This window comes from Centropristis striata, chromosome 6 (assembly GCF_030273125.1).
Source record: "Centropristis striata isolate RG_2023a ecotype Rhode Island chromosome 6, C.striata_1.0, whole genome shotgun sequence".
In the NCBI taxonomy this organism is placed as follows: domain Eukaryota; kingdom Metazoa; phylum Chordata; class Actinopteri; order Perciformes; family Serranidae; genus Centropristis; species Centropristis striata.
In genome coordinates, this window is record NC_081522.1 from 33,244,384 (window position 1) to 33,265,272 (window position 20,889).

General features: G+C 37.7%; 1 protein-coding gene across 7 annotated transcripts in view; it reads right to left on the reverse strand.

Annotated features, from left to right (window-relative positions):
* Window positions 1-2,040: 2,040 nt before the first annotated feature.
* Window positions 2,041-20,889, reverse strand: part of ppfibp2b (PPFIA binding protein 2b) — a 93,274-nt gene continuing 74,425 nt past the window's right edge. For 4 of the 7 annotated variants that reach the window (XM_059334294.1, XM_059334293.1, XM_059334292.1 and 1 more), the window contains 9 exons: window positions 18,771-18,909; window positions 17,014-17,133; window positions 15,603-15,753; window positions 14,071-14,182; window positions 13,890-13,978; window positions 12,765-12,887; window positions 11,291-11,416; window positions 11,018-11,206; window positions 6,130-7,176 (listed from right to left, as the gene is read on the reverse strand). In XM_059334294.1, coding sequence (XP_059190277.1) covers window positions 6,937-7,176; window positions 11,018-11,206; window positions 11,291-11,416; window positions 12,765-12,887; window positions 13,890-13,978; window positions 14,071-14,182; window positions 15,603-15,753; window positions 17,014-17,133; window positions 18,771-18,909 — 1,289 coding nt within the window. In that variant the 3' untranslated portion in view covers window positions 6,130-6,936. Of the gene's footprint in view, window positions 3,429-5,120; window positions 5,187-6,129; window positions 7,177-11,017; window positions 11,207-11,290; window positions 11,417-12,764; window positions 12,888-13,889; window positions 13,979-14,070; window positions 14,183-15,602; window positions 15,754-17,013; window positions 17,134-18,770; window positions 18,910-20,889 lie in introns of those variants that run through there. The other 3 variants (XM_059334295.1, XM_059334291.1, XM_059334296.1) reach the window with 2 other exon arrangements.

The following is a 20,889-nucleotide window of genomic DNA, read 5'->3' on the forward strand; positions in this document are numbered from 1 at the left end:
AATCACTGAAATATATTATCTGCATAACGTCACCCTGTTAAAATAATCGTCTGACTAATTTTTTCAAGTTTTGCAGGAAACCAAAGGTGTAACATATGACATTTATTGATCATTTCACTCAAAAAGGATGTAACAAAGGAGAGCTATTGGCATAGTAATAACACTGTGTGTAAATTATGTAACTTAAGAGAAATAAATGACTTAGGCAATTTTTTGAACATGCCTTTGTGACTTAAGCAAGATATGGTAACATTTTATTTTGAAGGTGTCTAAGTCACACAAGCCTATCAGAAACATGACATGACAAGTATCATGAGCATTAATGTTACTTCAAAGTGTCATTAATGTTCATGACACATTCCATGTCATGTTTATGACACGCTCATGTCACTCTTATGTAGACACCTTCAAAATAAAGTGTTACCAATATTAGTGTCAACCATGAAACACTGATAAACTAAACTGATAACTAAACAATCTCCCTCTAGCTCTTCTTTGCTGGGTTCTTATCTGATGCCTTTGAATGTGGCAAACTGTCAGAGAAGTGATGATCTTAAAGGGGTAAAATCACATGATCTGATCAACTGAGGATGTAGGCGATTTTACAATTTTGACAGAAAATGATTTAGGCGATTATTTTAACAGTGTGACGATATAATAAGAAATGGCTAATGTGTCCCCCGTTGTCTGAACAGTTTACATAGTACACAGTGGTCAGTATGGTAATTTCAAGTTACAATGAATAGGGAAACAAGGAAAGCAGTAAATAAAAAAAATTAAAAAAAACAGTGCTAATGAGTCACAGTTCAATTTATTATTATTATTATTATTATTATTATTGTTAATATCGTAAGTCATATCTGATTAACCTTTTCCACATTGTGTAGGTCGAACGGTGTTCCTGACTGTAGGTGTTACATGAGGTATCAGCGGTTGGTAGAAATCAACAGATCCACAGTGCAGTGTTAGGCTGTTCCCTTTCAGTCCGTACACTCTGTACAACACATCAGTGAGGGAGGATTGCGTCCTCGTGAGACCAACCTGAAGAAACCTTTTCAACACGACTGTCAAGGCCAATTAGACTGTTGCAGGCCAGGGAAGTCCCGCCTTCCCCTCGGGCTATAAAGACCCCTGCACAGTCTCTAATCTCCTCAATCTTATTGCACTTCACCTCGCATAACCTGACAGAGCGGTTCAACAGTCTGACTGGAGGTGAGCTAGCTCCCTGCCCTAGGCATCCATATCAAGGCTTGTTTCTGCAGTAGTTTGTTTAGCTCGCTAACTTGCCACACTCTCTGGCAAACAGGCAAAAGAAACATTGGTACCGGTTTATCTTTAAGGCCATTACTGGAAAAGTAACTCCATACTTTCTTGATTGGAATCATGGACAGTACTTGACACGATCAAATAATTGGTTTCCTCTCTAGGTTGCTCATGTGCTCTATGTGCTGAGTGAACTTGGGAAGTCAGCCTTTTGTTTTAATGCCCCACAACCTGAATGATCTTCAACTCACACTGAGGATCATACGTCCATAATTTTTTCAAAGCTTGATTGTAGACTTTCCCACAACTGTCTGCAACTGTTTTTAGCTTTGGTCATTTTAAATGGCAATTTACTTATTATTTGTCTTGTCTGTTATCTGTATTTTGAATTTGTATTTCTGTACTGTCTGTAAATGTACTCATCATCACTGTAAATGAGGGAAACCTCAGTTTTTGTTTAGCCACGCTAACAAATTACCCGGGCTGTTTCTGTATCAGTTTAGCATTAAAGTTTCCCAAATCACTTGTTTAGCGCGCTGACTTGTGAGGCAGAATGGCTCCAGAGAAGAAGAAGGCTCTTCCGGGGTGTCTAGAAGCCACAGTAAAGCCAAATACCGCCCATGTCCAAGTGTGTGTGGTTTCTCCCTCTCCGAGACAGATACACATGATGCTTGCCGGGTCTGTCTTGGCATGTTGCATGCTAAAACTACACTTGCTAACCCAGAGATTTGTGCGCACTGCCGCCTGCTCCGTAATGGACCCTGGAAAGACTTGTGACTTTCCTTTCCAGAATGTTGGGAGGCTTTGCCGCTTGCGATGAACCCTGTTGTCCGAAGCCGGTAAGCCCACCAAGGCGGTGGAGCTTGGAGGCCTAGACGATGAGGACAGATCAAGTCAGTCCTGGGGCGACCAGATGGATGAAGTCCTCCCTCCGACTAAATACATGGGCATGAAAGAAAACTTCAACGTCTCCCTCGCAGATGGTACCACCATATCACTCAGTCTGTGCTCTCCGCGGGCCATTAAAGTATCTGCTTTACTGTAGCTGCTGTGCCAGGTCTGGGTCCCCTCAGTCCAGCTGCAAAGGGGCGTCTTAAGGCGTTATGCTCTGTCTCCATGTGTTCTACCGAGTGTACCGACTGGAAGGGAACTGGAGGTTATGCATATACATAAGAGGATAATACGGCCAGAAATGACAGAAAAACACCATATTATGGGATGTAAAAAAAAAATTACCCCTCAAAAAAGTCATACTATATGTCATACATGTCAATTTTTGTCAATAAGGGTCAAATTTTAAACTGCCCTTGAAATGTCTAAAATTGGTCAATTATAGTCTGTTGATACATGCGGTAGTATAGTTTGTCCAAAATTTGTGAAAAAACACCATATTATGGGATGTCCAAAAATTACCCGCTCAAAAATAAGTCATACTATCGCATGTTGATTTTTGTCAAAAATAGTCAAATTTTAAAATGCCCAAAAATGCTTAAAATTGGTCAATTATAGTCTGTTGATACATGTGGTAGTATAGCTTGTCCAAAAATAGTGGAAAAAAACACCATATTATGGGATGTCCAAAAACTGAACAAAAAGTCATACGTATGTCGATTTTTGTCAAAAAATGGTCAAATTTCGGGGCGTCCCGGTGGCACACCTGGTAGAGCACATACCATAGTGGCTTTGTCCTAAAGAGTGGGCGGCCCAGGTCCAGATCTGACTCAGAACCTCTTCCCGCATGTCCTCCTCTCTGTCTCCCTCCATCCACCCTCAATAAAGCATTAAAATGGACAAAAAATATATTTAAAAAAAAAAAGGTCAAATTTTAAAATGCCTAAAAATGCTTCAAATGTGTCAATTATAGTCTGTTGATACATATTAGAGCATAATATGGCAAGAAATGACAGAAAAAAGGTTTCTTCAGGTTGGTGTTGCGAGGACGCAATCCCCACACTAATATGTTGAACCTTATTTCCCTCCTTCAGGGAACTTTGGTTTTATGCATAACCTCCAGGTTCTTGGCGTTCAGTACAGGCATCAGATTAATTCCTACAAGTCTTTGTGGTTGATTGACAGTGTGTTGATTGTCAGGTGATTGTCCTTCAGACAAGGGCCGTCTGAGACTGCTTCAGCTCCTTCTGCAGCTCGTCCTGGCTGAGGAGGTACTGGAAGCAAAGCATCATGGGAAATTGGCATGGGTTAGAAAGCTTGAGGGTTGATGTTTGCCACTAAGCAGGGATCAGTTAACAGCATTAGTTTCAGTATACATGGGGATATTTTAAACAAAAAACGTCAAAGATAGTGGGGCAGATAAAGTCATTTTATCACAAGAATCATACAAATGGTGGTACAAGTACCAATTTTGGTGTGATAGGTCTATAGGGGTTACTTATTAAAATTACCCAATTACCCAGTTAGCCACTTAAAAATCCAATATGGTCTTACAGAGTTGATATTCCACACAAAAATGGATCTAGTTCATCAATCTCAGTGATCTCGGTGACTATATGTTTTTGAGCAAGCTTAAACTAATCTTCCTGTTTTTAATATCATGTTTAGGCTTTGTAGCTCATAGATACACGTCTGTAAGAACAACACACACACACACACACACACACACACACACACACACACACACTTTTATACTTTTGCCTTTCAAGCTTTTCACTTGGATGTCTCAAAGTGCTGTGAAAAATGTTTTTGTCATTGCCAGTCAGTTTGATTGTGTTTGATTACTTTTGATAACTTTGATTATCGAGTTAAGTGCAAATGTTATTAGATTTTCAGGCGTAATTACATTATCAGGAAATTATTACATTATAGGTGTTGTCAAGACCACCTAAAGCGAGACCAAGTCAATACCAAGACCACACTGTATCGAGACCAAGACTGTGAGGGGTCGAGACCGAGTCAAGACCAAGACCAGTCCCAGCCGTCTCCATTAGCGTTGCTTTGCAGAATTCACAAGTTGTGCTGTGTTTTTTTTTTGTTTGTAGTTGTGCACAAAAAATCTTTGTGGTTCAGGTAACCAAATTTAATTACAGACGAGTTGGCTGACAAATGATATAAATTGAATATTAAATGATGTATGAGTCATGTTATTGGTTGTACTCGAAGCTATACCATTTATGCAAAATCACAGTAATGATTTTAACGATTTTTAAGTATCTCCAATAATGCACAGTTGTGGTCTTGACTGGTCTTGAAATAAAACCCAGAGTCCGCTTTGTCCGAGAGCAAGACAAGACCGAGTAAAAATGCAGTCGGTTCTGAGACGAGACCTTCAATAAGTGGTCTTGAAACCGATCTCGAGTACTACAACACTGGTGCTACAAGCCTTTTTTAGTACCATGGAAAGCATAAAAGCTGTAATTGTTTCTGAAATAATAGGCATGTTTAAAGTTTTAATTCCCAATGTCATACTTTTGCTCTTAATTCATCTTTACAGGCTCTAGGCTGAATATTTCTTTCCATTTTAAAATATTTTCCCAATACGATCTCATGGCTCAACTGGTTCACTGGACAAGTTGCTTTAGGCAGCTTTCAAGAAGTGGTTTTACATGTTTGTTATCCAAATCCTTTAGGGTACAATTACTTGGATGACTTCAGCAAACACAACAGGAGCAAAACAGCCAAGAGTGGCATCTGCCTGATAACAGCGAGTAATGAAGCACCAGCGAGCAGCTTTGACTCTGGAAGTCATCGTGCTACTTGTTAATGGGTTTCTCCCTCGGATAAACTCCAGAGTTTTTCCATCTGAGTGAGTCGAACTTCTGTTACAAGCGATGAGGAGCAGTTACTGGGTGTGTTAATCAGCTGCACAAGTCATTACCAGCAGCTTGTGTGTTGGTGCTTACTGTGAGGTTGTTGATGCTTTCAGACAGCGCTTCTATTTGAAAAATGGTACCCTCTGTGATCACCATCTGCAACACACACACACATACTAATAAGTTTCCTATATAGGCTTTAGTGGCAGTTTTTAGCAATTCATCAAATTTGCATTTATGTAAGTATGCAGAAGTGTACTATACATATTACTGTAGTAATGCAGGAGGATTGTACCTGCAGCTGCATGCTGACTCATACTCAAGCATGCAGTTCCCTTGTCATCTTAACATGGTTTCCATGGTAACGGTCAGCACCGAGGGAGGAGCTGGCATCATGAAGAGCCATGACAGCCACTGAGATGGTGAGTATGATGATGATGATGGTGATGATGATGATTAGCAGGTTACTCAAGCATGCTGTCCACATCTTTTTCTATTTTTACCTTTCCTTATCTTTCAGAATTATATTAATTTAATAAGAAAACACAGGCTGTAATGTATGCTTCCTGAAGAAAATACAGTCATGGAAAAATTATTATAGCCTTAGAGTCCCTTGTTTTCTCTAATTTCTTGTTCATTTTAAAGCCTGATACAACTAAAGATACATTTTTGGACAAATATAATGATAACAACTAAAATAGGTCATAAGGGTTTAATTTAAGAGCTGATATCTAGACATTTTCCATGGTTTTCTTGATAATGATTTTGGTTGTTATTATGCAAAAACGTATCAAAGTGTTAGAAAATGATCAAACAAATCACTGTTTGGCTTTATTATGGGCAAAATTGTTCTCTACAAAATTATTGCACATAAAAATACAACCTCTCTTAAGGACAATCACAACCCTCTTAGTATGATTTTGGTTATTATCAAGAAAACCATGGAAAATGTCTAGATATCAGCTCTTAAATTAAACTCTTATGAGCTATTGTTGTTGTTATCATTATATTTGTCCAAACAAATTAACCTTTACTTGTACCAGGCATTAAAATAAAAAATAAAATGAAGAAAACAATAGTTTAATAATTTTTTTCCATGACTGTACAGGTCTCTAATATGTTATAAATTAATAAATTGACCACATTATATGTTCGCTTCTACTCTGACCTTTTTGCGTATCAAGAAGAAATCAACTTTACACACATATGTTTTTAGTTTATTAAATGATTTGATAAATCATTTTACATTTGTATAACCACATCTTATAAGCTTCATTTAATAGAGCAGAATTTTCTTTCCTATAAAAATACTATTACAGCAAATATGAAAATAACAGTAAAAAATCACCACCTCAGGTTCAAACTAAATATGCTATGTAATTTTTTGCTCGGCAATTACATAAATATTAAATAAAAAGCTCTCCATACCATGCAAATATTGCACAAGTTCATCTCAAACACATGACAGAACTGTATTCAGTTGTAAAATTGTTGTAAATAATTCGATGACAGACTCACGCACATATAAAATCATCTAATGGTGGTGCACACATGTTAGAGCAATGGCTTAATATTGTACAATGAGAGATATAATATATATTTATACTGTATGGGTTACAGAAAGTGATATGACAAGAAGATGCTGAGGTCAGTCATAATGATCATGGCACAGGTTTTAGGCGGAGGCGGGTTTGTTAGCTATCTGACTGGAAAAAATGAATTTCCAAATACTTCAAGTGTGTAGATTCGTAGTGTCAGTACACTATTCATGACATGAAGCTGTGGCTGTTAAACAGTCAGGCATGGGCTGGGGTGTTATGGGCCACAGCAGGCAAAAGAAGCGGAGCGGCGACAGTTACAGCTGATCGACAGTCGGCTGATGGAAAGGGTGTCGACACGACTGTCGTCATGGAGATGAGTCATCTCTGCTGTCGTGGAGTCCCACCTGGTTCCTGGAGCGGTCGGGCTCTCTGTCCAGGATCGGGCTCAGGCCTCTGAAGCCAGCGAAGGGCGGCACCTGCACCCCGTTTACTGCAGCCTGTCCTGACGGAGGAGAGGACGACTTGACTGAAAAGACGTAGTCTGTGGATTCGTCTCGCCGCCTCCTCCTGAGGTGAGCCAAGTTAGAGAAGCCCAACTTCTTCGGCTGCAATGAAAGAGCAAAAAAAAAAATCCAGTGTTGAGAGGGTTACCTTTAAAACATATTCGGTAACACTTTAGATTAGGGAACACATATTCAACATTAATTAGTTGCTTATTAGCATGCAAATAAGTAACATACTGTCTCTTAATTAGTCATTACTGAGTAGTTATTAATGCCTTATTCTGCATGGCCTCAGTGGGTCACTGGTAGACTAACATTGGCGCAAAGTGACCCACTTTGTAGAGTAATGATTGACATTACAATCTACCAATCCTCATCCAAAAGGAGCCACCAGTCACGTCAAAGGTCTGGAGAAGGTGGCTATTTGCCGTTTCCATGGTTTCGTTCACCACTATGTCGAGACTTATTAAGTCCATACAAAGTAAAAGCATATTAAGATGGTTACTCATATACAACAACTTCCTTACTTACTACTAATAAGATATAATTCTGAGGTTATTGAGGGAAAACTCTTAGTTAATGGCTTACTGGTTGTATAATAAGGCCATGCAGAATAAGGCATTAATAACTACTTAATAATGACTAATTAAGTGCCAATATGTTACTTATTTACCTGATAATAAGCAACTAATTAATGTTGAATATGTGTTTCCTAATCTAAAGTGTTACCACATATTCCACTACAGATTACTGAATACATGCCCTTAAATGTCATTTGCATCTAATTACTGTTCAGTTTCGTAATAAACACACACTGGAGAAAAAAGACTGGTCTCAATGCAGGCTTTTTATTTAGGTCACAGGCCAGGCAAGGCGCTGGTCTCAGACTGACGACGCTCTTGCAGGATTCCAGTCAGAATGAGCTCCGATCTCTGTAATAATCTACATTTAATCCTCTGCAGAAGCTGCTACTTTCCCCAATTTCATGAAACTTGGTGGAAGGGTAAAGCATGGTCTAAGGAAGAACACAATACATTCTGGAGGTCTGCACTCTTCATGTGCCCTTCTAATTTTAAATTAGAAAGGAAATACAGTAGTGTTCAATACAATAACAGTCCAATGTGACTAACCAGATTAATCCAGGTTTTTAGTATATTTTTTATTGCTACATAGCAAACAAGGTACCAGTAGGTTCAGTAGATTCTCAGAAAACCAACAAGACCCAGCATTTGTGATATGCAGCTCTTAAGGCTGTGCAATTGAGCAATTAGTTGAAAGGGGTGTGTTAAAAAAAAGCAGTGTCTGCCATTGACTTTACAAACTCAAAACTATTTTGTACAAACTTTTTTGTTTCTAGGATTTACTACTGTATAAGACACAAAAATGAGCTCAGCAAGAGGATTTTAAGACATCCCATAAATATTCCACAGTATTTAAAATATGTTACCTAATTTAATGAATCTATTGTAATGTTATAATTGAATAATTATAAGAAGGCAATGTGTTTTTCTCCACTGTCCTATTAACTATGACATAGACAGGCCAACAACTGTCCAAGCCTCGTTCGAAGGTTGTGATACACAATGTGTGTGTGTGTTCTTCTTACAGGCGTGTATCTATGAGCTACAAAGCCTAAATATGTTAACTTCTGTGGGAAGACAAGCCAAACTTCGCTGTCTCAGGTCTGTCCGTGGGGAAGATGAGCTACAATGGAGAAAAACACATTGGCTATCTGCCTTCTTATAAATATTCAAATATTCAAATACCCTGGACCATGTTAACAGGTAATGTGTTGATCACAAAGACAATCAAATAATTCCCCAAATGAAAAAGCGTGGATGAAGGTTAGAGGTGAGGGCCCTGTCAAATACTTTAGACTCAGGTGAGAAGGAAGCACTGAAAAATGGTAATAAGGAACAAAAGAAGAGACATCAGACAAAGACATGAGGGAGAGACCATCAAAAGCAGGAGCCCCCCCACCCCGTGTTATGTGTGTGAGGCGACGTTGCTGAATGAGTTTAACACCTTTTATTTCTTGCTTTGATCTCATCAACAAAGAGCCAGCTGCCAAGTCTGGCCCGCCTCCAGACGAACAGTTCTGAGAGTGAATGTAAGGGCGCTTTCCCAACCCAAGTCCGTTTGGTTCGTCGGAATCAGAGTGAAATTGATAAATTTGGTTCGTTTTGTATTTAGTACGGTTTCTTTCACAGTGCAGAAATGTAAGCAGACAAAATAAAATAAAAACATTTGAAGAGGAGCGCGTACGAAGGCGGAGGGCTGGAAATCTACTCACAATGTTATTTCTTATTGGTTGAAAAGAATACCTTTAATTAAACCGGCTGTAATCTGCTCTGATGTTCCGACCAAACTAATGTGGAGAGAAACGATCACAACGAGCTCCTGTTGAGGCTCCGGGTCGTCAATAATATGTTGATCCAATATTTCCAACGTGCTGCGATCAGACAGCTGTAGAATCAGAGATCGACCCCTGATGCTCCTACCACGATCTGCTTCCACCACGAAGGCAAATATTAAGTTATTTTGAGCAATATGTTGATAGTTCTGAAATGGTGCTCAGGGTGGAACATCTCTCACACATGCAAATCTATTTTTATGTGTATTTTACTGTAGTTTTTACTGTGGCTCCAAACCATACACATTAATATTTAGTGCTGACAGAGGTGCTTAAGTAAGAATGTAAGAACTGAGTGCCCAAGGTCACAAATCCATCCGCAGCATTGTGCTTTTGGGTGGATTATTCTTCGATTTTTCTTCAGCAGAGCACAGAGAGACTTATAGTAGAGGTTGTGGCTGATGGCTGGGTCTTAAAGCTGCAAGGAGGAGCAGAACAGTGCTGGGTTGACTCTACACACACAGGCTTAGACACACCAAAGTGCTCAGAGCTTTAACTGAGCTGACACACCAAGGTTTCACCTCGGATTAAGGTGTTTTCTCTCACACAAGCAAGAAGTGAGGAGGGTTTTCTAATAATGCAGCAATAGGCACGTTTCGATTAGGTACTTTTCCTTCCAGTGAGCTGCTATGGGTGTGACTTAGGAAAGAGGATCCGCCCAACTTCACTGGTTAGCGGCTCAGAAAGTACCTGCCTTGGGTAGCTACTTTCTGAGCCGCTACTAACTAGTCGACGTTGATTGGATACGGTAGAGGAGGCGATTTCGCGCATGCTTGATTCATTTGCAGACTGGACGCTGAGGAGTTAACATCTCCTCCTCTGACTGCAGCTGGGAGAGACCAATGCAGGAGGACTGGGCCGCTTGTGAGTGCTTTGGGAAGGCGCCTGTTTCTGGTTAAGAGGAGGAGGAACGAGTCTCCAAAAGTCTCCGATAACACCAGAAAAAGTCGCTAGATTTGTCGCTAGGCGCTTTTATGAAAAAGAGTCACTAGAGGGGTCTGAATAGTTGCTGAATGGAGCAACAAAGTTGCTAAGTTGGCTACACTGCTTGCCACGTCAGTCTGTTGTCACATTGGAACTCCGTTGGATAGCCGTTACAACAGTACATGTATGGGAACAGAGGCCGAGGGGAACTAACTAGTGGGCGGAGCCAAAATACTCGCCGCTTTCCAAAAAGTACTCAGAAAGTACTCAGTGGAAACACGCCTATTGTTGCCTCAAGTACTTCCTCTTCGACTCCAAGCTGTATAATGGTACATGTACTGACTATAAGGTCTCAGGTTTGTTGATTGGAAGCCTAAGAATTAACACAACCCAAGAAAAAAAGTCCGGTCTCATTACAGCAGGCCTTTATTTAGGTCACAGATGTCTCAGACTGACCTGATCACTCTTGCAGGATCCCAGTCAGAATGATCCCAGATTTCTGTAATAACCAATTACCATTCAGGGTCCTTTTTTTTTTGAGAATTCGTAGTTGAGGGCAGTCGATGCCTTCTTATAATTATTCAAATATAACACTACTAAACTTACCTTGACTTTAGCTGTGATGCTGAGCGGAGTGTACCCTGCAGGCTCGGTGTACTCCCTCTTCTCCTGCTCAGCCTGAGCTCCCACCAGGCTGTTGAAGTTGGTGGTTAGGTGGCGTCTCAGCAGTGTTTTCTGAGGAGGAATGTTCAGCAGCATGGCCAGCGTGTCCGAGTTAAATCGAGGTTCCAGCATCTATGAGAGGAAAGAAAAATCGAAGTTGCTATCTGTCGCATTTTTGGTTTCTACGTCCCATAAACCGTTATTATGTGTACTTACTACCAGTCCTCCGTGCACACCGCTGCCCCGCAGGTTTGGTGCGTACTCTGCCAGATCCACAGATCTCAGCCACTCCATGACTCTGTGGTTGGACCACTGGACAACGTCACTGGGAGTGATCTGGTTCTGAAACACACACACACACACAGTAACATTTCGATGTATTGTAGATACACAAATGAGTGCATGTTTTATTATATTAAAATCACATTTAATACTTTTAATAATCTTAAATCATGCAAATGTGTTTTAGAAAAACCTTAGAAAGTTAGCTATAGAATAAAATACATTAAAACTGTATAACATGCATTAAAAAATGTAAACTTTACATCAGTGGTGGAATGTAACTAAGTACAATTTTGAGGTACTTTTACTTTACTTAAGTATTTCCATTTATTGTTACTTCATACTTCTACTTCACTACATTTAGCTGACAGCTTTAGTTACTTTATAGGTCAGGATTTAACATAAACATGATCAATTTAAAGTGATGAGACATTTTTTTTAAATTAAAGTTTATAACAGTATATTAAGTAGTTAAAATGAGCCCTCATTCATTAATTATCCTTAACCGCTTATTCGCACTCGGGTCGTGGGGGGAAAAAATTAGCCCTGTCTTTACAAAATTGAAACACTGCTTACATAAATGCATCAATAAAAATAATATTATAATATATTTGGAATATATAATACCATCTGAGTGGGTGCATTCTGCATAACAAGTACTTTTACTTTTGATACTTTAAGTACATTTTGATGCTGATACTTTTGTACTTTTACTTCAATAAGTTTTGAATACAGGATTTTTACTTGTAGTGGAGTAATTTCACAGTGTGTTGCTAGTACTTTTACTTCAAAGAAACACAAGGATATATAAAAAATTTGGGTAACGCTTTATATTAAGGTCCTTGTAATAACCATTAATTAACAGGTAATAAGGCCCTTGTAAGTCCTTACAAGATGCTTATTAACATTACTGTGTGTTTATAAGCCTATATAAGTGTTAATAATGGCATTATAATACCGCTAATAGCAGGCTATAAGAGATTTATAATAAGAACATTAATAAAAGCCTCATGAGTATCTTATAATTCTTTATAATAGCATTAAAAACACCCATAACCCACCCATTATGTCTTTGCCATGCCTTTATTAATCTTTTGTTTGCTTATTGATATTGAAATATACTTTATTTCTCATCTATTATAAGTTAATTATACACTTGTTAACAGTTAACTATGCTTTTTGCAGCTAAAGGGATCTAAAGCGAGAACAATGCCTTATTACTTACTTATATAAAGCGTTACCAAAATTTGAATAGGATTTTTTTTAAAAGTACGATAACATGGTAGCTAAGTAGATACAATAGCTAGAATTTAATAAAATGAATGAAATGGGAGAAGAAAAGTTACAGTGTATGACATAAATGTGTAGTCCAAAAGACAGAGGCAAACCGAAACATTTAAGTCCAAACCTCGTTGCTAGGTCTGCGTTTGAGGCAGGTGGAGCTGAACTTGTTGACGTGGAGAACATGAATGGCACACTTGATGCTGAGGTGGTGCAGCTGGCTGGTCACTTTAAGGTACAACAAGTCGTTCTGAGGAGGTGAGAAGACAGCGAGGAGATGAAGTGAACATCTAGTCTTTCAAGTTTTTCCTATGTTAATTAGTTATTATTATTATTTTTAAATTATGTTTGCATTTTCTTCTTCTTATCTATTCTTGTTCTTTCTTTTTTATCTAATTTGTAATCTAGATTTTATTTCACTTGGTTTTACTATAAATCACTCTTCAAATAGCTCCTAACCTCCTAAATAAGCTCCAAAGTGTTTTTTCATAAAAAGAAAAAAATTTAAAATGTTTTTTTTTTTTTAAATCAATGTCACGTAAATGTGTATGTGAAACATAAACAATGTTTATAGGCATTTTTTAGTTTCTGACACTTTCGGATAATTAAACAAGCCCTGGGTTATTGCTGTTCCTGAAAAAACAAACATAACAATATATATATATATATATATATATATGTATGTATTAAAATAATTGATTTTCCATATAAAAATTGATATAGTTTGGTCAATTTAGTTGATCTTAGTGTCAAGTTCTATGTTTTTAAGGATGTTAGATTGCTTGATATATATTCTGAAGCACATATATACTACTATATACTTATTTTTTTCACAAAATATGTTTGATTTAAAAATAATAACAGAAAACAATTCATAATTCAAACAATGTATTCAATATTACTACCCACTACTAACCTGTATGAAAGGTGCTAAACAAGTAAACCCGAGCTAGTGAAAACAAGTGCTAAAATAAATTTAAATTAAATTCATGTACACTGTTGCTCATAAAGTTGGATTAAAACATTTTTTACCTCTTTCCATGAAATGATGATGCAATTTATTCTTGGTAGATTAAGTGTATATCTTTTCAAAACTTAATAATCACTCTCTTCCAAATATATCACAGTGACAATGAAACCACAATGGAAAAGAGGATTGTGTCTGGAAACCAATGATTCCAACTTTATGGGCAACAGTGTAATATAGAAAACTTTTTTTCACCAATCGTTTGATGATTAGCTACAAACTCACCACAGTGAGGTACTGCAGCATGTGCCCATCAACTCTTCCTTCATTAAACTGGTCTTTGTACTGAGGGAGTCCGATGTCATCAAGCCAACCTTTTGAACAAAACATATCACAGTTTTAATGTCAGGAAACATGCGTTCTGTCAGTGATTATTTCATGTCAGTGTGTGATCTCCGGTGCGTACGAGTGACCCAGATGTAATCGAGCTCTGCAGATTTCTCCGGCTGCTTGCTGCTGAACATCTTGACGGCTAACTGGAGCTTCTTCCTGTGGAGCGGATGTTTGATCGCCAGCTCCTGGAGACAACAAATTAAGAGAAATAAGTTAAAAAAGAAAGAATATAGCAGCGTTGGTGTGATCAGTGGTGGAAGAAGTATTCAGATCCCTTCCTTCACCCATAAGAACCCAGACCCAAAATTAACAAAAAAGACACAAAATTACTTGAGAAAAAGACACAAAATGAACAAAAAAGACACAAAATGACCCAAAAAATACACAAAATTACTAAAAAAGACACAAAATTACCAAAAAAATCTGTTAAATATTGACCTGAAAAGTAACTAAAGCCGTCAGCTAAATGTAGTGGAGTAGAAGTATAATGTTGCATAAAATGGAAATACTCAAGTAAAGTACAAGTACCACAAATTTGTACTTAAGAACAATACTTGAGTTAATGTACTTAGTTACATTCCACCACTGAGTAAATGTGATATACGGAAAAAACAAATTGAAAATGACTGGTTTTCAATATATTTAAGCTATAAATGGTGAAAGAATATCAGAAGCAGATAACTAACAAATGCAAGGAAAAATACAAGTTTGTTTTGAGCGCTGTGTATTTGAATTCAGAGCTGGAATCAGTGAGTTGTGAGAACGTGATGAGGAGGCTTGCGTTACCATGGTTTCATTGTGGTGAAATGAGTTACTTTCCGACACTGGGCGTGATGGTGGTCTCTAATTATCTAATTAAAGCGATCGTGATGCCGTTTGTGGGGGTCTGAGGTGGACGATGTGACAATGTTGAAGGCGAAACTAATGAGCAGGATGAAAAGCAGCGACAGGCGTTACTAAAGGCCAAACGGACTGACAGCAACAATTACCAGACCAGGTAGAACTGAAAAATATATGCCACGCTGATAGGAAGATTGTTTTGTCAGGATCAAGATCTCAGGGTCAAGATCTGTGATGTGACATATACAATACAATGGGCGTTTATGGTATTTGTTTATGATATTTCTTATTTTAAAATAAATAAAAAACTAGACACATTTTCTGCTTACGGAAACACAAATTTGCATTCTTCTTTGCATCTCCACAACATTTATCAAAATTGTGACATTAATAGTGCTGTTTAACAACAAATTATTTTTCAGATTTTTTTCTAAGTAACAAAATAAGAATAAATCAATAATAAATAAAAACAAATAACCATTTGCTTTTTTCTTTGCATCTCCATAACATATATCAAAATTGTGACTTTAATTTGTTCAGGAAATATGGTCAGAACAGGTTAAATGTAATACAGGACATTAACAGCAAAAAGCGTTACTAAAGGCCAAACGGACTGACAGCAATAATAATCAGACAGGTAGAACTGAAAAATAAATGCCACGCTGATAGGAAGACTGTTTTGTCAGGAAAACCAGCCGAGCCAGACAGATCTCAGATCCATCCTTTATGAATCATATACAGATATGAAGTAGGTGCTGTGTGTACCTTCTCCAGGTCGTGCGAGGTTGCTGACAGCAGCGTTTCCCCGCTGGTCACCCATTGGCTGGCCAGGATGCTGTACTGACCGAGTCCAATTTCCTCAAGCCAGTCACACACCTGCTCCGAGCTCCACTTACAGAAAGGCATCTTCAGATCTCTGAAGTGGAAACAAAAATGACAACAAGATTAGAATTTTTCAACATGTGAATTCTACCATTCAACTGGTAGATTCAAACTTCATTTAAACTGCTCATATCACTTCATAATACATCAGGAATATCTCTGGAAAATATTAAACATTTAAAATTTTCTATTAATACTGATAAGGGCACCATTTCCCCTTTCAACTCCCAAACTGTCCTGGAAATATGTGTTCTCGTCATTTCAACTTTTTTCTCGTACTTAATGATTTATTTTTTTCTCCAACCTGGTCCTTATCATCTTTTTATGGATTATTAAATTCGAGAAAAAAGTTGAAATACAATGTTGAGAAAACATATGTATGTATGTACAATACAATGATACATACGATGATCAGGAAAATATGTATATAATAATATAATGAGTATTCAGATCCCTTACTTCAGTAAAAGTACTAATACCACACTGTGAAATTACTCCACTACAAGTAAAAGTCCTGCATTCAAAACTTACTGAAGGAAAAGTACAAAAGTATCAGCATCAAAATGTACTTAAAGACCCACTCAGATTGTTTTATATATTCTAAATATATGTTATTACATTATTATTATTGATGCATTTATGTAAGCAGCATTTCATTTTATCAAGATAGGGCTCATTCAACTACTTAATATACTGCTATAAGGTATAATTAAAAAACATAACAAGTCAAATCACTTTCAATGTATTTTTTAGGTTAAATCTCGACCTGAAAAGTAACTAAAGCTGTCAGCTAAATGTAGTGGAGTAAAATGTACAATATTTGCCTCTAAAATTAAGTGGAGTAGAAGTATAAAGTACAAGCAACTCAAAATTGTACTTAAGTACAGTACTTGAGTAAATGTACTTAGTTACATTCAACCACTGGTTTGTGAAAATCACTTTGGGTTGGTTATTCTGTTGTTTGAAGTAAAGCAGATGAATGTGTACATTGAATATGTGCATTTTTTCTGCATTTAAATGCCTATTAAACATATTAAAACTCAAGACTGGAAGACAGTAACTGAGTATAAGTGGAATATAATCCTTTTGAATTTAAAAAGGCTGTATGTCCAAGTAGGAAGGTAGTACGATTTATGTAACATTATATCCCAAACCAGCAGACAGTAGAGGCAGCCAGGGCTCCACTACAATCTCCCTGGAATTTATAAAGATATAAGATAAAACCAGTGGTGTTAATGCTCATGGTTATGCAGGCTACTTGGGGGAAAAAAATTGTATGTTTTAGTGTTATTACCGTTTGTTCTCTGAACGGGCCAGTCTGGGTCCAGCTGTAGCTCTGAAGCCTCCCCTCCTGAACTCTCCCAGCTCGGGGTCATGAACCTGGGCCGGACTGCCAGACTGGCTGCGACGGATCCTGAGGACAATGAAAACACTGATGAGTGTTTGAAAGAAAAATTGACAGAAAAAAGGGAACGAAAAGAGAGATAATGTGGCTGTGTCAAAGCAAAACAGAAAATTAAATTCCTGACGTGTAACTACTACTGCTCATTTGATCTTGAAAAATCCCAACTATACACAGTGGTGGAAAAAGTATTCAGATCCTTTACTTCAGTAGAAGTACTGATACCACGCAGTGAAATTACTATGTTTTGGATGCCAGATTGAAAGAGGTCATAATAAATTTTGCCTTTATTTCCTTTGGTTTATCCATCTCAGCGCCAATAAGGTTATTAACTCTTACAGTTCCGGGTGTTTTGAATTTTGTTTCTAGTGTAGACATCCCAGTCTCAGTAAACATATTTACCATGTGTTGCATGTTCAAATAGAAACACTGAACTATGAATGAAAAAGTTGACAAAGACGAAAACTAAGGACATTTTCACAAATTTTAGTTAGTTTTAGTTAGTTTTGTAACCACAAAATACAGTTTCAGTTAGTTATCGTTTTTTTTTAAAACTCTAGTTTTTATTTTTATTTCAGTTAACGAAAATGTTTTTTCAATTCTAGTTTTTTCGTTATTTTGTTAGTTTGAGTTAACTATAATAACCTTGGTACTAATGAGCTTGTTGGGATCCACCTGGAGCCAGCCACTCAGAGGTGGTGTGCTCCAGTTTAAAAGGGCCCATTAGGCGCGTTTCCATTAGGGTAAAAAAGTGGCTGCTGGGAAAGTTTTAGGCCACGCCCTCTCAAATGGCCACTCACTCGGCGTGTCTCCATTACAGAAAAAGGCCCCAGAGGGATTTACGAGACTCCAAAGGTGATGTTTGGTTTTCGATCGTTGCATAATCGCTTAGCGACAGTTTTGACCGCGAAGGAAAGAGACGCCGAGATGGAAGGAGCAGAGCTGGGTTTCTTGTCGCTGTGTTCATGCACATGGCTGCTTTAAAAATGGCGTGTGTTGTTGTGGAGTCGTGCGTTCTATCCAATCAGCAACCAGGCCCTGCTCTTCAACAGGACCACAAAAAGTTTTTTTGGGGGCGGCTCACATTCAAATTAGAATACCAGGAATGAGGCGGATCTCCCTTGTTGCGTTCCAACAAGGGAGATCCGCCTCATTCCTGGTATTCTACTATAGTGGAATAACACCTTTTAACAGGATCCCAGCTCTCTGCCATCTAGCCCATATTTTGCTCCGTCTGTGTGACCTGTATTTTGTGTGCTTGACAATTTGAATTTGAAGATTTGTTATTGTATTTCTGTGGTGGTGAACTTGGGGCGATAGGTAAGTTTGGATACCCAACATTGTGCATCACGTAGGTAATTTCTGTTGTTAGACACACCAGGATTATTGGTTGGTGCCCCCCATGAACTTATTCCTAAAAACTGCTTATAGACAAGTCAGTTAGGTCTTTGTTTTGTAAAATAGAAGTAAGTCAGGCCTTGTTTTGTTCTCCTAATTTTAATTATTTGGCACCACCACCTCGTCCCATTCCACCCACCCGTTTGTGAACCTTTGTTGTACATTTTCGTTGAAGCACTGATAAAAATAAAACTCTAATTTAATTTATACCTCACTTTGACTCATGCACATTTTTGGTTGTAAAAACGTACTTCCCCCACAGTTTCTTAATGCCTCTGTGACTCTTCCTGTTCTCTGGTGAGACGGGGGACTGCTGGCCAGAGTCCACTCCAGGGTACTGGGAGAACTGGTCCGTTAGAACGCCCTCCTCCAGCTTGTCTGGATGCCCTGCTGGCAAAAACACAGAAACAGAACAACTGACAGTCAGCAAAGTGAGGAAAAAAAAATCAGGAATCCAATATAAAATTGGTGTTCTTTGGCTTTTTTTTGGGTGTGTTTATGTTTATTTGTAGTCCATGCTAATAAAAGTAAAAATAATATACAGCTTTGGAAAGCTGAATAACTTTAAAACTGCACATCCATATTGTTGATTAGATGAGAGGTTTGATAAACACACAGTTCACTATCTGGCATGCACCAAACAGCAGACAGACACAGTTATAGACAGGTTCATGCAAAAAGGTTGAAAATGAAATGAGACTGTAAAATATACTGCTTACAGTCATGGAAAAAAATCTTAGACAATCCTTTTTCTTCAATTCCTTGTTCATTTTAATGCCTGGTACAACTAAAGGTACATTTGTTTGGAGAAATATAATAACAAAAGAACAAATATAGCTCACAAGAGTTTAATTTAAGAGCTGATCTAGACATTTTCCATGGTTTTCATTATAAAGCAACCACATTTCAGATAAATTACCACAATGAAACCATGGTAACGAAAGCCTCCTCATCAAGTTCTCACAACTCACTGATTCCAGCTCTGAATTAAAATATACAGCGCTCAAAACAAAGTTGTATTTTTTCTTGCATTTGTTAGTTATCTGCTTCTGATATTCTTTGGCCATTTATAGCTAAATAGCTGAAAAACAGTCATTTTCAATATGTTTTTTCCGTATTTCGCATTTATTCAGTGGTGGAATGTAACCAAGTACATTAACTCAAGTACTGTACTTAAGTACAATTTTGTGGTACTTGTACTTTACTTGAGTATTTCCATTTTATGCAACATTTCCACCACATTTAGCTGACAGCTTTAGTTACTTTTCAGGTCAATATTTAACATGAAAATATGATCAATATAAAGTGATTAGACTTCCGCATAACAGTATATTAAGTAGTTAAAATGAGCCCTACATTGAGAAATAAACATGCTGCTTAAATAAATACATCAATTATAATAATCTAATAATGTATTTGGATCATATAAAACAATCTGAGTGGGTCCATTCTGCAAAACTTGATAATAACCATAATCATTATCAAGAAAACCATGGAAAATTTCAAGATATCAGCTCTTTAATTAAACTATTATGATATATTTTTGTTGTTATCATTATATTTGTCCAAACAAATGTACCTTTAGTTGTACCAGGCATTAAAATGAACAAAAAATTGAAGAAAATAAGGCAGGTCTAATATTTTTTTCCATGACTGTAGAACATTTTTTGTTTGTTTCCAGAATGAATCTGTTGATGCAGCTTTAATAATAGATGTAACCAAAATTCCTAATAATGAACTGCACCAGCTTCATAGCGTAATAAAGATGCTTCAAAACATGTGTTTGCAACATGGTTTATCTACTATATGCACTACAAAAAAATACATTTTACCCTGGGTATATTTGTCACCCATCTCATGTCAAGCTGGAGATGAGATGCAATACCCACCAACATCATAGAGGTCATGTTTCCCAGGAGATCCTGAGGCAGAGGACATTAGTGAAGTGAAAAGAAAAGGAAAAGAAAGCGAGCAAAAATAAAGCAGAAGGGAGGATTAGTCACACCCTGTATATCTCCAAAATAAACGTTGAACACAGTGTGTAAAGCAGCAACATGCAAATCCACGACCCTGAGGCGCGTTATCCAAACTGGGCCAAAAACTCAGACGAGATTAAGTCTGCTTGTTTAAAAGAAAAACTTGTTTTTTTCCTACAGATACAGAGAGTATTGGTGGCTCTTTGCTGGCCCTTAAAGCCATGTGGAACCTGGTCTCACAGGAATCCGTGAAAAAGCCACGGATTCGCTTAACTCAAAATCCGTGGAATAGTCACGGAATCACTCAAATTTCCGTGAAACTGACACGGAGTTCGCTACAATGCAAGTTAATGACAGTCATATCCCGTGGCTATTCCATGGATATTTTTTCCTA